The 16887-nt window shown below is 43.1% G+C and overlaps 1 protein-coding gene across 3 annotated transcripts in view; it reads right to left on the bottom strand.

Moving 5' to 3' along the window:
• TRPS1 (transcriptional repressor GATA binding 1) overlaps nt 1–16887 on the bottom strand; it is a 331746-nt gene that overhangs the window by 170510 nt on the left and 144349 nt on the right. For all 3 annotated transcript variants that reach the window (XM_063924484.1, XM_063924486.1, XM_063924485.1), the window contains one exon: nt 10643–11246. In XM_063924484.1, coding sequence (XP_063780554.1) covers nt 10643–11246 — 604 coding nt within the window. The remainder of the gene's footprint in view (nt 1–10642; nt 11247–16887) is intronic.

Below are 16887 nucleotides of genomic sequence, written 5' to 3'. Positions count from 1 at the left end.
TGGGTTTGATTCCCACCTATCTGTGTGGAGTTTGTATGTCCGCACGGGCTTCACCCAAGTGCTCCGGTTTCCTCCTACACTCCAAAAACAAAGTGGTAGAATATTATTTTCGAAAAATGCTTCAGAATATGTGTATGCTATATAAACATCTGTTAATAAGTATATACAAAATCACAAAACAATTGCTTACTTACAATAACTTTCCAGTATAACACAGAGTTCTATGTGATTGGCTGGACAGCTCATTGAGAAGACCAATCAATTTGAAGATCCACAGCTATTCCAACGAGGTGTGAAGACGAAAATATTTGGGTATAGGGAAGGCCATACAGAGTATTCATGATAATAATGCCATCAACAGAGGAGTTGAAATGCAGAGAGGAGGCATTAGTGGGCAGCCAATGGGTGATCTAGATCTGCGGCAATCTATGTTAGCTCAATCCCTGATGCATCATTATCAGTTGTTTGATATATCCTATATAGAAAATGGCCACTGTTTATTTAAACTTTTTAGGAAAACAACTATATCCTGAAAACTTTATTACAAAGGATTATACCTTACCTTAAAAGAGCAAAAAAAAACAATGGAGCACAGATGAATGAGCTCCTTTTGTTTAATGTCTGTTATTCTTTTAATTGGCTGGGATCTACATGAAAGCCAGAGGATATCCTAAGGCAAATAGATTAACATGAAGCAGACCAGTTTCGGCAAGCAGAATGATGGTTATTTGCAACAAAAATAAATAAATAAATAAATAAAGTCGTAATTCTGAAGTGTTTCATTCAGAGCTTTCATAAAGCAATCAAATTAATTATGTATTTACAGATAAAATGTAAATATTATGCATTTAAGAAGTGGTACTTTACTAGAGCACCGATATATACCGTACAAGCACATTCACAGTTTTCTAATTTTTTTATTTTTTTTAAACATTTTTGGTTTTTAATTCAACAAATTATCTATGATTATTTAACGCTATGATATATCAAAGATATACTAGTTACTGAATTTTTTTAAATTTGCAAAATTCACATAGGAAACAGTGACATTTTTGAGCAAGGGTCCCATCCCTGCATATTACAAATAAATACAGATATGTCTTCATACATTGTCGCTTAAGATGCCTCGGTGTGCCAGGTCCCATGCGACTGTGTCCTGCGGAAACTCTTATTTTGCTAAAAATAGCATCTAATTTACAGACGCGACAGAACTGCGTTGCTGGCATTGGCTGACCACTAAAGGTTTGCAGCGCTCATACCTCTGTGAGCGACAAAGTATGAATCAGTGTAAAAAGGGCTCTGATACTAGCAGCCGCGGCTTTTCCTTGCGCCAAGTTCCGTTGTGCTTCAACTGCGACTTTGTACGTGTGTTTCCTGTGCAATTAGAGTCACGGCACAGCGTCTCTGGTGCACTGGGAGCGGCTTTTTGCTGCTTCGTGACTAAGACACAAAATGTTAAGAAAAATATGGTAGAATATTCGTCTCCAACCACATAGCGCAAAGATGCGCAGTTTATGAGGACAAATCCGTAGCATAGGTTGTACACTCTGTGTGTAAATAACAAACTAAGGGCCTAATTCAAGGTTGATTGCAAAAGCAAAATCTTCCTCTAATGGGCAAAACCATGTGCACTGCAGGTGGGGCAGATGTAACATGTGCGGGAGAGTTAGATTTGGGTGGGGTGTGTTCAAACTGAAATCTAAATTGCAGTGTAAAAATAAAGCAGTCAGTATTTACCCTGCACATAAACAATATAACCCACCCAAATCTAACTCTCTCTGCACATGTTACATCTGCCTCACCTGCACTGCACATGGTTTTGCCCATTAGAGGAAGATTTTGCTTTTGCAATAAACCTTGGATTAGGCTCTAAATGCAATATTGATGTTATTCTTTTTAATTTTTTGGGGTCTTTTTACAGATATATCAGACATACAAACAAATGGTGTATTTTCAAAACCATCGATCACTGGTCTATTTGCCCGCAGAATTTAAGATGGCAATTCAGTGGAAAACCAGGTATAGTATTGCCACGATTTTCTTTATAGTACTTATACTCCAAGAGCAAAACCACCAATAATTGGCAGTTAAACCTCACAGACTCAGAGGTGGTTTCAAGGGAACAGGAACGGTCGCATTATGTAAAGGGGGGGTCTCCGAAAAACATATCTGCACAATTTGAAATACTCACTGGCAATTGTAGGGAGTGTGTACTTGGAAATGCTTAAAAAATGAATTCCCCATCCATAAATTTATATTTGCTTTTACATACCTCCCAAAATTTCAGACCAATGAATGGGAGCAAGGGATGTGGCCACATCATAATGGGGGCGTGGCTACATTGCAACCGCACACCAAGATGCACCTTAGCCTGCTCCATTCCGAAGGCTTTTTCATGGTGCTTTCAGCATCTGTTCATTGCTGAAGGGAAACGGACGGACCTCTGATCTTTCCCACCGATAGGATATACAAGTCCCCCGATGGGACAGAGGGACAGGGCCCTCAAATCGGGTTCATCCTGTCTACATCGGAACAATTGGGAGGTAAGAGCCACATGACCAGTGACGGAGAACAGGTTTTCCTTCAAAGTCCTGTCACTGCTTTGCTAAACCCAAGAAAAACTCAAACGTGGAGACAGTCTGTGATTCTTGAGTGTATTTTAATATATTTTGGACAAGGAGAGTCAACAACTTTAACACATTCTCATATTCTGGCCTTGTGTGTTTGTTTTACAAATCTACAGCCGAAAATAAAATTTGAAAAGGAACATATGGGATTGGTTAGGTCATTTATATTCAGAATGAAATAGTAGTCTGCCTATGAAGTACAAGTAAACTAGTTTGCAAAACACAGGGTATCCATTACTATATTTAGGAGCAGCTTCTATTTTGGAGGGAGGGAAAAAGAAGAAAAAAAAAAGTATTTCAAGTTATGTCTTAAATTAAACATGTTTTAAAATAGTAAAGACAAAAAAAAAACACAGAAAACATTCACCATTGCGTTGGAAAAACGTAAGACTTTCCTACTCTTTGCGGCTTGGTTACAAGTAAAGGTTTAGGGTTACAATTGCATAGTGAGAAAAATGAAAACGTGTGTAGTGCAGTAAGTTCAGCAACTGTACAGTACACAGGGGTCCCGGCCTTGGGTCAGAACCTCATTAAGACCCGGTGGAGATAGGGAAAATACTTGTATATCACATAAAGTAACCCCCCATTAAAACAAAATAAAGAATAAAAAAAAAAGGGTTCGAGTAATCTGGGCACCAGTGGAACAAAATAGGGTCATTGTTCCTTTAGTTTCTTTTTGGACCGTTGAAGGAAACTGGAGCATTTTAAGAAATCCCAAACATTCACAAGCGATACAAACTCTACAAAGACTGTAGCAAGGGGGTTCCGGTGGAGCGCGAGCTTCGGGCGCCCAAAACCTTAGAGGGTGCGCTACTACATGCCGCCTCTCCTTCCCGCGTGCCACTTTACTGGAAGCCACAGAGCAGGAGGAGGAGAATCAGAGGGGGTGCACACTGACTCGAACTCGGAGACTAGGTAGGGAACATGGCAAGCCAGAGGCGACAGCAGGAGACACTGACAACTGGCACATGCTGGAGCTCTGCCTGCCCTCACGCACACACACACACACACACACACACACATACAGAAGTGTTAATTTTTGTTGGGAACCAGTTAACCTACCATTATTTTTGCATTGTGGGAGGAAACCGGAGTACCCAGAGGAAACCCACACAAGCACAGGGAGAATATACAAACTCTACACAGTTAGGGCCATGGTGGGAATCGAACCCATAACCTCAGTTCTGTGAGGTAGTAATGCTAACCATTACACTGTCCATACTGCCATGCCCCTATATTGTTGTTGCAAGCCTTCAGCATGCACTGACCCAATTTTAACTATGGGGGGCACCCAAAGGAAATATTCGCCCTGAGCTCCACAGGTTCTAGAACTGTCCCTGTCACCAATTTAAGATTTTTAAATATTATGTATTTTCAAATGTAACATACCACCACATGCTGGCCAGGCCCCCAGTGTAGTAAAGGGGAGGGAGGCGCCAAAACATACCATTGCTCCGGGCACCATGGTACCTAGCTACACCTCTGCTTGTCAACACGATGTAATGGGATCATTGGGTCGACTTTATTAAGGTCGACACTCATTAGATCGACCACTATTGGTCGACAGGCACTAGGTCCGCACCTGGAAAAGGTCATCAGGTCAACATGGAAAAGGTTGACATGGAAAAAGGTCGACATGAGTTTTTTTCTGTGTCGTTTTCTTCATAAAGTGACCGGGAACCCCAATTAGGGCACCATGTTTGCTCACCATGCTTCAGGCAAGGTGCCTCGCTCTGCTACCGCGGGTAACTATTCCCAATCGTAGTCCACGTGGATCGTAAAGTATGAAAAAGTAAAACATTTTTTAAAACCTTTTCATGTGTCGACCTTTGCCACGTCAATCTAATGGCCATTTTGACCTAATGCACGTCGACCAATGGTGGTTGACCTAATGACTGATGACCTAAGGACCTTATTCCTGACAAAATCCATGGCCAACAAGCAGAATCAATACCAACTACATGCCTACTGGTGTTGGCAGGGCTTGTATGATACGCATGCCGACTGGCCTGTGTGTGTGCGTGCGTGTGTGTGTATGTATATCTATATATATATATACACAAACACACACACACACACATTAAGTTATCAAGGAATTTCATTAATAAGTTAGATGTAGGCGTGTCGTTGTTTAATAGACATACAAACTTTCATTACTTTGTTGAAAGAAAATAATCTGAATAGCACTACCTAAGTAGCACGCCACACCTAATTAAGTAGCTTTAAGTCGTTAATGTGGATAATGGTATTCTTTTAGACAGGTGAAAACGGCTTGATATGATGGTATATCTCCAGCACATCTCAAGTAAAAGAGCTTTAAAAGAAGACGGCTTACACATGAAAGGCAGAGGGGGAAGTTATATGCCACTCCTACTCTATAAATGTCTTTTTGCTTCCAGTCTGAGAAGAAAGCTGCACGGGATAAAAATGTTGCATAATAATAGTAATACACAGTGTAGGAGTCTAGGCACGTTTCGGAAATGGTCACAGGTTAGAGAGGTTGTCTACCCTTGGTGTTTTATACCCTCAAGAAAGAAAAGGTGCAAGAGAAAACTGGGAGTGAAAGTCAAACTCTTTCTCTATAAATATCAAACCATGTCCAGGCAACACTTCCAGCACCTTCCTCGTCCAACCATTGGCACTGCAGCTACTGCAACTGTATTTGGAAACTGAAGAACTGGGGCTGAGAGGAAGCCCACCAAAGAGGCCTAAAACTTGGACATTTCTGGCACAGTAGGCAATTTTGACTTATCAATTGATGATCGAGAAAATTTGTGAGGGATGATACAGTACGGAGCATTCTCTGGAAATTCCTTTCCCGGTGTTACAAGCAATAAATAAAAATTAAAGCGCATTTTGAATCTCATTGAGTTCTTCAATATATTGCGTAACGTGTTCTATTTCTAGATTAGCATATTAACTCCATATCGGAGCCAAGGGAAAACCTAGCAACCTCTGTATTACCCTGTGTTTACTGAAAAGCCTCAAGGCTTAAAGGGTTGCCTCGACATTCTCTTTGTTCAAGATGTGATTCACCATTCTCCTTAAGGGATTTCTCTTCTCTTTTTTTGGCAATTTTTGACCCACTTCATCATGGTCTGCTGTCACACACCCAAATAATGGTTTCTGCTGCCAAGGGTTCCTACACCCATTTTAATATAACTACGTACATATATTTTATTTTTTAGGAAGAATTAACATAATTAGAGATTAGTGCATTCCTTCAGGCAGGGATGTCCTAGAGAAATGCGTGCAAATGTAAATAGTGAATATCAATGAACCTTAAAAGCTAAATAAGTTAATTTGTCTGATAACATTTGGAGCAAGAGCACTATGCCTTAGTGCATGGGTGGGGAACCTCCGGCCCGCGGGCCGTATAAGGCCCGCGAAGCAGTTTGGTCCGGCCCACCCGCTCCTCTCAGCGAGACACGCCCCGCACAGTCTGGCGGCAGCGTGTCTCAGCTGTCACCACTCGGAGGAGAGCGCGGCTATTGTCGGGCGGTGGTGTGTAGGACTTGAAACCAGCCGCGGGTTCGTGAGCCAATCAGAGCTCACGGACCGGCAGCCAATCAGGAGCCGCGGCTGCCTGACCGCGAGCTCTGATTGGCTCTCGAACCGGCGGCTAGTTTCAAGTCTTACACGCCGCCGCCCAACATAGCAGCGCTCTCCTCCGTGTACCCGCCGAAAGGAGCGGTAAGCGAGACGGGGGGGGGGAGAAACGGGGGGCATCTGTATACCTGGCACTGTGGGGGTCATCTGTATACCTGGCACTGTGGGGGCATCTGTATACCTGGCACTGTGGGGGCATCTGTATACCGGGCACTGTGGGGGCATCTGTATACCTGGCACTGTGGGAGCATCTGTATACCTGGCACTGTGGGGACATCTGTATACCTGGCACTGTGGGGACATCTGTATACCTGGCACTGAGGGGCATTTGTATACCTGGCACTGTGGGGGCATCTGTATACCTGGCACTGTGGGGGCATCTGTGTACCTGGCGCAATGAGGGCATCTGTATACCTGGCACTGTGAGGGGCATTTGTATACCTGGCACTGTGGGGGCATCTGTATACCTGGCACTGAGGGGCATTTGTATACCTGGCACTGTGGGGGCATCTGTATACCTGGCACTGTGGGGGCATCTGTATACCTGGCACTGTGAGGGGCATCTGTATACCTGGCTCTGTGGGGACATCTGTATACCTGCCACTGTGAGTGGCATTTGTATACCTGGCACTGTGGGGGCATCTGTATACCTGGCACTGTGAGGGGCATTTGTATACCTGGCACTGTGGGGGCATTTGTATACCTGGCACTGTGGGGGCATCTGTATACCTGGCACTTTGAGGGGCATTTGTATACCTGGCACTGTGGGAGCATTTGTATACCTGGCACTGTGGGGGGATCTGTATGCCTGGCACTGTGAGGGGCCTTTGTATGCCTGGCACTGTTGGGGCATTTGTATGCCTGGCACTGTGGGGGCATCTGTATACCTGGCACTGTGAGGGGCATTTGTATACCTGGCACTGTGGGGGCAATTGTGGATCTGGCACTGCACTATTGGGGGCATATGTGTATCACGTCCCATTTTAACTGGCCACACCCATTTTTTTGGCGCGCGCGGGGGCAGACTTGTGTGGCCCCCGAAGGATTTTATAAATATCCAAATGGCCCTCGATAGAAAAAAGGTTCCCCACCCCTGCCTTAGTGAATGGGAAGAGTGAATTCTTATGGATATTGGTTCACTTCACAAAAATGGCTGTCTCACCTGTGGATCTTTTAAAATGTATCAGAGAGTAATTAATACACCTGTGCACTTGCTAGGTGATATGGAAAACGTGAACTGTGTGGGGTCCTGAGGACTGACTTTGAAAACCACTGCAGTAGAGAAATGATAGCCAGATTCTGATTGGTTGTTACATTTAACCCCTCCCCTTTTCATTTATAGAAATTTTAGTAAATCTACCCCTATGTTGGAAACACATTTTAAAGATAAAATTGTAATAAGAGATGAATAGTGAGTAAGGGAACGATGAGTGTGAAGAGTAGAACACAAAGGACATTTGCAACACTGATGGACGGATGAAGGCGAAAAAAGTGGTCAAGGTGATTTTGAAAACAGCATGTGGCCATGCAAGGGGAAGGTCAGAGATCCAGGGGATACACAACCGGTGTAACCAAACAGCAACATAAAGAAGTATATAGCTGTACTTATTGAAAAGTAGCCAATTTAGTATTCATGCAAATATTTTGGTCACATGTTGAGTAACAATATCTCTCTCTCCAAGGCCAGTGCAACAGGTTTATGTTCCAGTTGGGTCACATGTGTAGGTGGCCACACAAGACTTAATCTTAGCATTCAGTGTTCAGAGAAAGACTAGATCTAGCTGATACCTTTATAAGTCATAATTTCTTCGGCATATGCAACATACAGACCTGTAGTGCATGATTAATGTACAAATAATTAATTATATGAAAATCAATGCACATGGTAACGCAACCTGTTCTGGACTATTTGTTGCACAGTTGGTACACTTTGCAAGTGCCATTAAAATTTTACGGGAAAATGGAAAAAAGGCGGAATCACCCTTCTTCTGTACCATGTGGTACATGTTAAGCAACAAATATATGCAGCACCATACACCCGTCGGGTTTAATATGGGCTAGCCTAATGTACTGTGACAGTAAAACATGCATAGGCCATCAAAAGATAAATTACTCAATATTATGTTACTTGCCCCTACAATCTCTAAACCGTCATGAGACAATCTATTTTTCTCAGTATTAAAAGGAAAAGAAAAGAAAAAAAGATTTCCAAACATAATCCTTTCCATATGACAGCACTGAAAAGAGATCTAGCAATGGGCTAGAACGTCACAGTGAGAATTTGACAATAGCGCTCGTATGGACATTTTACCATAGTGCTTTGTTATTCCTTTTCCAGTTATTCATGCTTTTAGGAAAAATGTAGCTACCGCTCTGCTGATAGGGCACAAACCCTTCAAATATATTAAAAACATAAATATGAAAATCTTGTATGTTAGGCTATTTTATCTGCAACTTCTTCTTGAAAGTATAACTCTACCCAAAACTTTACGGTTCATGTTTTTGTGGTGTTGGGCTGTGTGCTACTCTCCAAAACCACTACTGTCCTTGAAACCTTCAACGGTCCAGCATAGGTTTTCTCTATACGTGTTTTTTTTTAAATACTTAGTGGTGTTTTTGTGGGACTCCTGTGTGAACTGATGTACAGTACTTATTTTGTAGGAATGCTATGTAGGTAGAGGTAGGAGGACACAACACTGTATGTTTCAATCAAACCAGAGCAAAAAATGAGCTGGAGACCAGAGCTTGACAATTAAAGGCTTCCAGAACGCCAATATTAATCGTTACATTTGGAGTTCTTCTTTAATCATCTTTTCTATGGCTGGTTAAAATATACACTGTTGCTAGAATTTATAATTGTAACAAAAACAATATAATAAAGTGAAAGTGTAGTTACATGCAACAAAAAAGTGATAATCTCCAAACTATACATCACATGGAACAAAACCATTTTTATCACCTAGGTAACGGCTGGGTTTCATTTCCCAATAATCCATACCAGTTTTTTAGATGATTGAGTATAACAAACGAATAACCTTAGGTTAAGCCTAAAAGCATTGTAAAATGAAACATTCATGGCGGATGGTAACAAAATGAAGAACATTGTTTAAAGGCGCCTTATTAAAAAAAATGTGCACCAATTTTTAAATAAAATTGTAATAATAATGAAAAAAATAATCTGTTCAGATTGGCATTGTTGGGTATTCCAACTGCGGCAAGATTTTATATTCCATATTATCCCCTATGTACACCGGTATGGCACACCATCCATAGCACTTATCATAATGAGACACCAAGATGTTCATGAAGGCAGGGCAATTTACCAAAGGAATTTTCCTGGTAGGCTGACAGCCCCCAGGTTATTATGGGCTTGTGTCTATATACCGGCGGCCGCCATCCTGGCGGTCAGAATCCCGACCGCGGATTGCCGGGCGCTGGAATGCTGGCAGCGGGGCAAGCGCAAAAGCGCCCCTTGCGGGTACGGTGGCGCATGCATTCTCCATCCACGGGTGTCGTGGACACCCCAAGAGGAAGAATAGGTATCGGTATCCCGACACCGATATGTTGAGCACTGGGATATTGAATCCCGGTTATTATGGGGCCACTAAAAGCATATTTACTGTTACTTTTTACAGTACAAATGAAAGCAAAATGACCACAAAAAAGGGTGAAGGGACCCGGGCACCTAGTGTGGGCAGATGGGCACATTCATATGCCCAATGTTTGATGAAGGAAATTAGTTACATGTCTTTTATTCACTGAAGGGATTCCCTAAATTCTAATTTCTATTTTACAGTATTTGTTGAAAATGTCTAAGTGCATAACATTTTTTTAATTTTAAGATACAATAAATTATTCCTGCTTGATCTTTTTCTGGCCCAGAGGTTCTTTCCCACCCACTTTCAAAGCATATTTATTAAATGTCAATACTATGAATGTAACGTTTCGCTGGTTTGGGGAAAGAGGGTCTAAATGTGGGTATTAGTCATTTCTTTTTAGGGCTAATTTGGTGAAAGAGGCCAGAATGTTCACTCGGCTCTCCAAGAGGTGAATAGTACCCATCTCTTAGCCAAATAATATCCTCAACATTACGGCATATAGTCAGCAACTCTGTTTAAAGGCACAAACAGCAATGATTACTGCAAGCTACAAGAGTAAGTGAAGGACAGTGCGGATTCTGATAAACTAATTAGTGTCCTAACACTGTTTAAAGTAATCGTTATGCACAGGTTTCAGTGGTAGGGCTGCTCCCAAATCTATGCAATGCCCCAACGCCACCTCTACATGTGGATTATGGAATTGTAAATGTATATAGCAACATATCACGCATGCCTTATAAGATAGAACAGCATGGGCAAGAGAAAGAATATGATAGACCTCGAAGTTGCATGGAAATGTTGACTTACCCGAAGGAGTGACTGAGATTCATCCTTCGACTTGCTGTCTCCCATACTAGGGTACTGTGGTGTGAGCTGCCCTGATTTTTCTCCACTAGCTCCAGCTGTCACACCTGGAAATCCCTTAGCGTCTACAGACAAGCCATAAAGAGGTCTTGCTAGATGTGCTGCTTCCACGTTTGGACTATCTCTTGAAGATTTCTGCTGCTCCTGGTTGACTGACACGGTGGTTAAAAGGCCCAGTCCTACTTGTGTATAGGATGGACTTGTTCTCAAAATGTCTGATCCTCTCCAGGCAACACCACGGAGGTCATCTACTGACCCATCAGACCACGCTTTCTCCCTGAGCACCTCCTTGTCATCGAGCTTCTCCTTCTTCACAGTGCTGTCATATATGGCTTCTCCCATTTTGGAATCCGGGGTGACAAGGTTGTACACCTTCATCTCCGTTTTTGGCTCTTCCTTGATGGAAGGTACACCATGGAGCTCCCCACCATTTGATGTAGTGATTTCAGACTCCTGACAATGTGCAGAGTTGAAGTGATCCAGTAGCGCTTGAGTGTCAGCTGCTGTAAAACTGCACTGTCGACATTTGTAGCAGTTATGCGCCCTCCTGATATGAAAACATAAAACGAAAACAGAATGAAGCTATAGGAGACATGTAACTTACGTGTATATTTTGAATAAAATCAGAGCAATGTTTACTAAGACAAATAATGGGAGAATCATGATCTGGTTGACACCACAGCTCTGTGCGGTCACATTTTTATTCTCATAGCTGTCATAATTGTGGTAAAAAAGTAACCTCCTCAACAGATATATTAAAGTGAATTGTTCACCATAGGTTAAAGGTCTCTTGTTCAAACTACATCTCAACAAGTTAGAGCTGGCAAAAAATGTGTTAAGAACCACTGAAGTGGTTTATTTTCTGTGTTTACCTGAAGGTTTGAAGTTAGTCTGAAAGGAACAAGGAATTTGCAGCCAAGTGTGGAACAGAACACTCGGAGGCAACAAGAGATGGCACTGTAGCATCCTGAAGTCTCCAGATCTGCTTAGCATGCATCTTCCACCAAACAGAGAAAGCCTTCTGCTCTGCTAAGAGAGCCTCAGGTGGAGTGTGAAAGTTCTCAGGCGTGGGGCAGGGAGAGCAACAATAAAGTTTCAGCCAAGTGTGGAACAGAACACTTGGAGGCGACACGAGGTGGCACTGTAGCATCCTGGAGTCTCCAGATCTGCTTAGCATGCATCTTCCACCCGACAGAGGAGGCCTTCCGCTATGCTAAGAGAGCCTCAGGTGGAGTGTGAAGGTTCTCAGGCATGCGGCGGGGACAGCAGAATGAGAGCAAGTGCTCTGGACTCTGAGTGCAGTCCAATAATGATGGCACCCCCGCAACTCTAGGAACCAGTGCTACTCTACCTTTTGTGGCCAGGAAGGCTTCAACATTAGAGATGAGCGGATTCGGTTTTACTCGGATTTACTCGGTTCTCAAAACGGCATCTTATTGGCTCACGGATGTCACGTGTTTTGGATAGCCAATCAGATGCCGTTTTGAGAACCGAGTAAATCCGAGTAAAACCGAATCCGCTCATCTCTATTCAACATTGGTTTAAAAAAAAATAGAATGCACAATTACTGGCTGGAATACAAAGCAGCAGTACAGGGTGATGATGGAAAGTAGTACAAGGTAGATCAGAGACAGTAACCTGCACCAGGCATTACGCTGAATCTGCAACTTTATACTAATTCCTAAGTATCCTTTATACCAGGTATTTCCAACCTGAATCCACAAGGTAAACTAACAGTCCAGGTATTGGTAATTTCCATGCATAAACTCAGATGGTATAATCAAAGTAACTGAGGTGCTAATTAAGTCACCTGTGCTCAAGTATGGCTATAAAACCTGGACCATTCATGTGCCTTGAGGACTGTGGTTGGGAACCCCTGACATACAAGATAGCATACCTCTTCTCAGAGGTGGACACAGTTTAGATTTGGTTGCAAATGACTGATGTTTTGTCGTCAGCGCCTGCGTCAGAGCTGCAGTGCGCATGGGAGCTTGAAACTGTTGTGATGCCGGTCACAGTCTGTGAGTGCGTCTGGCCCGGGTAACTCACTTGCAACAGTCATTCTCAGCAACCATAGGGTTTGCTCAGAGAGGTCCGATGTTGAGACCGATGTTCCCGTAGTCGACCGATGCTGTCTTTTTGGACGCAAGCGGTGGATCTGAGAAGCTGCCGTTGGGCATCTCTTCTCATATACGCTGCGACCGAATCTACAGCACCGGGCCAATTCGCAAACACTTCTGAAAGGGACCCAATGTTATTCCGCCATTTCCTCAATATAACGCAAATTAGTTTTTCTATGCGTTTATCAGACAGAAGCAAGAATAAGATTGTTCCATAATTTTGCTCGCAGTCTGCTACAGTGTATATAACCTGGCAGTAAAGTTATGAAATTCCAGTAAGTTCTATCCCCATCCTCTATCATCCGTAGTACCTGCTACACCAGTAGTATTACTCGTTACTATTGTGTGTGTATATTGACTTCAGTAAGGACGACGGGTTACATAACAAGCCTATACAGAACTCCAGCCTCACCGCACAATGGGGGTAATTCCAAGTTGATCGCAGCAGGATTTTTGTTAGCAGTTGGGCAAAACCATGTGCACTGCAGGGGAGGCAGATATGACATGTGCAGAGAGAGTTAGATTTGGGTGGGGTGAGTTCAATCTGCAATCTAAATTGCAGTGTGAAAATAAAGCAGCCAGTATTTACCCTGCACAGAAACAAAATAACCCACCCAAATCTAAGTCTTTCTGCAAATGTTATATCTGGCCCCCCTGCATGCAAATGGTTTTGCCCAACTGCTAAAAAATGTCCTGCTGCGATCAACTTGGAATTACCCCCAATGGCCCTCCGAGTTGATCGCTCGCTACCTACTTTTAGCAGCCGTGCAAACGCATAGTCGCCGCCCACGGGGGAGTGTATTTTTGCTTTGCAGGAGTGCGAACGCCTGTGCAGCCGAGCGGCACAACAACATTTTGTGCAAAACAAGAACAGCCCTGCAGTTACTTATTCTGTGCGATGTTTGCTGCGACGAAGGTCCCGGAATTGACGTCAGATACCCGCCCTGCAAACGCCTGGACACGCCTGCGTTTTTCCAAACACTCCCAGAAAACGGTCAATTGACACCCACAATCGCCCTCTTCCTGTCAATCTCCTTGCGATCGGCTGTGCAAATGGAATCGTCGCTAGAAGCAGTGCAAAACAACAATGCTCTTTGTACTCGTACGCCGGGCATGCGCATTGCGCCCCATATGCATGCGTAGATTTGCCGTTTTTTTAAATGATCGTTACGCAGCCAACATCGGCTGCTAGCGATCAACTCGGAATGACCCCCAATGCTTTAAAATGATGCTGAAAATCTGAAAACCTGAACACAATCTTTGTCCTACAGTACATATCAATTTTATCATTAGAATTGGATATATTGTATTGGAACCAGATCACTATTATAATGTATAATGTAATAATACGATGTTAAACAAATATTTGGGGCCTTCAAATAACCAAAGTAAGACTTTCACATATTTTATTGTATGTAGAAAGCCTCCTGTACCTGCTTTTAATGTTACAAAGACATTCTCCGGTGTGATGTGAGGCATTAAATGATCTTTAATGTGAGGCACGCTGTAAATAATGAGAAGTCACGCTGGTACAACGGCCTATTACTGTCATACACTGCATTTTATTTACATTTACTGGCATCAGATTTGCATTCGGCATAAGGGTTTAACGGAAGAATAAAAAAAAAAAAAGGGTTTATTGCACAATAGGCACAAACTTATATTCCAGAATATCGATCTACTCGCTCAGTCACTTGACAGGAAGGAAAAGAAAATGTTTTTTTGGAGGTGTTGCTCTACAATGAGGCATTTCTACTTTAAATATTGATTATTGCAACGCACAAGGGATGCGGTCAATTTACCTACAATCAAAATCCCGACTGTCAAAATCCCGACAACCATTGACCGATGGTCAAAATCCCGACATGGTCAAAATACAGCCATTTAAAATACTGACATTTAAAATGTCGACAGGTCAAAAACTCGACATGGGTTTTTTCATCGAAACCGACTTGTTCATACTCAGTTGCGTGAATATCAGGGTTGCGCCGCTGAATCAGGCCCCAAGTACCTAGCCTCTATGTTACCGTTTTACTTTATGGATTTTTTTTTTTCAGTACAAACAAGTATACAATACATTTTTGCATCAATTTCTCAGATAAAAATGAAGGGTCTCAATTAGTGGCCTGTTCATTAAGTATCCAAATCGCTGCACGTTGCGGAATTGGATGGTAATGTAACTTGGCGAATCAAAATTGCTCTAGTTCCTGGTAGAGATGAGCGGGTTCGGTTCCTCGGAATCCGAACCCCCCCGAACTTCACCCTTTTTACATTGGTCCGAGGCATACTCGGATTCTCCCATATGGCTCGGTTAACCCGAGCGCGCCCGAACGTCATTATCCCGCTGTCGGATTCTCGCGAGATTCGGATTCTATATAAGGAGCCGCGCGTCGCTGCCATTTTTCACTCGTGCATTGGAAATGATAGTGAGAGGACGTGGCTGGCGTACTCTCACTTTGTTTCAGGGGGCTGCATATCTTTATTCTGGGGACCAGCAGTATTATAGGAGGAGTACAGTGCAGAGTTTTGCTGACCAGTGACCACCAGTATTATACGTTGTCTGCCTGAAAAACGCTCCATATCTGTGCTCAGTGTGCTGCATATATCTGTGCTCACACTGCTTTATTGTGGGGACTGGGGACCACCAGAATTATATAGGAGGAGTACAGTGCAGAGTTTTGATGACCAGTGACCACCAGTATTATACGTTCTCTGCCTGAAAAATGCTCCATATCTGTACTCAGTGTGCTGCATATATCTGTGCTCACACTGCTTTATTGTGGGGACTGGGGACCAGCAGTATTATATAGGAGGAGTACAGTGCAGAGTTTTGCTGACCAGTGACCACCAGTATACGTTGTCTGCCTGAAAAACGCTCCATATCTGTGCTCAGTGTGCTGCATATATCTGTGCTCACACTGCTTTATTGTGGGGACTGGGGGCCAGCAGTATTATATAGGAGGAGTACAGTGCAGAGTTTTGCAGACCAGTGACCACCAGTATTATACGTTCTCTGCCTGAAAAACGCTCCATATCTGTGCTGCATTGTAGTATATAGTAGGAGTACAGTGCATAATTTTGCTGACCACCAGTATATAATATATAGGAGTACGGTACAGTAGGCCACTGCTCTACCTACCTCTGTGTCGTCAAGTATACTATCCATCCATACCTGTGGTGCATTTAAGTTTTGCACAGTTTGCTGACCACCAGTATATAATATATAGCAGTACGGTACAGTAGGCCACTGCTCTACCTACCTCTGTGTCGTCAAGTATACTATCCATCCATACCTGTGGTGCATTTCAGTTTTGCACAGTTTGCTGACCACCAGATTATAATATATAGCAGTACGGTACAGTAGGACACTGCTCTACCTACCTCTGTGTCGTCAAGTATACTATCCATACATACCTGTGGTGCATTTCAGTTGTGTGCAGTATATATAGTAGTAGGCCATTGCTATTGATACTGGCATATAATTCCACACATTAAAAAATGGACAACAAAAATGTGGAGGGTAAAATAGAGAAAGATCAAGATCCACTTCCACCTCGTGCTGAAGGTGCTGCCACTAGTCATGGCCGAGACGATGAAATGCAATCAACGTCGTCTGCCAAGGCCGATGCCCAATGTCATAGTAGAGAGCATGTAAAATCCAAAACACAAAAGTTCAGTAAAATGACCCAAAAATCAAAATTAAAAGCGTCTGAGGAGAAGCGTAAACTTGCCAATATGCCATTTACGACACGGAGTGGCAAGGAACGGCTGAGGCCCTGGCCTATGTTCATGGCTAGTGGTTCAGCTTCACATGAGGATGGAAGCACTCATCCTCTCGCTAGAAAAATGAAAAGACTTAAGCTGGCAAAAGCACAGCAAAGAACTGTGCGTTCTTCTAAATCACAAATCCCCAAGGAGAGTCCAATTGTGTCGGCTGCGATGCCTGCCCTTCCCAACACTGGACGGGAAGAGGTGGCGCCTTCCACCATTTGCACGCCCCCTGCAAGTGCTGGAAGGAGCACCCGCAGTCCAGTTCCTGATAGTCAAATTGAATATGTCACTGTTGAA

Source organism: Pseudophryne corroboree, chromosome 5 (assembly GCF_028390025.1).
Source record: "Pseudophryne corroboree isolate aPseCor3 chromosome 5, aPseCor3.hap2, whole genome shotgun sequence".
NCBI classification, from domain to species: domain Eukaryota; kingdom Metazoa; phylum Chordata; class Amphibia; order Anura; family Myobatrachidae; genus Pseudophryne; species Pseudophryne corroboree.
This window is presented reverse-complemented; position numbering and strand designations above follow the sequence as displayed.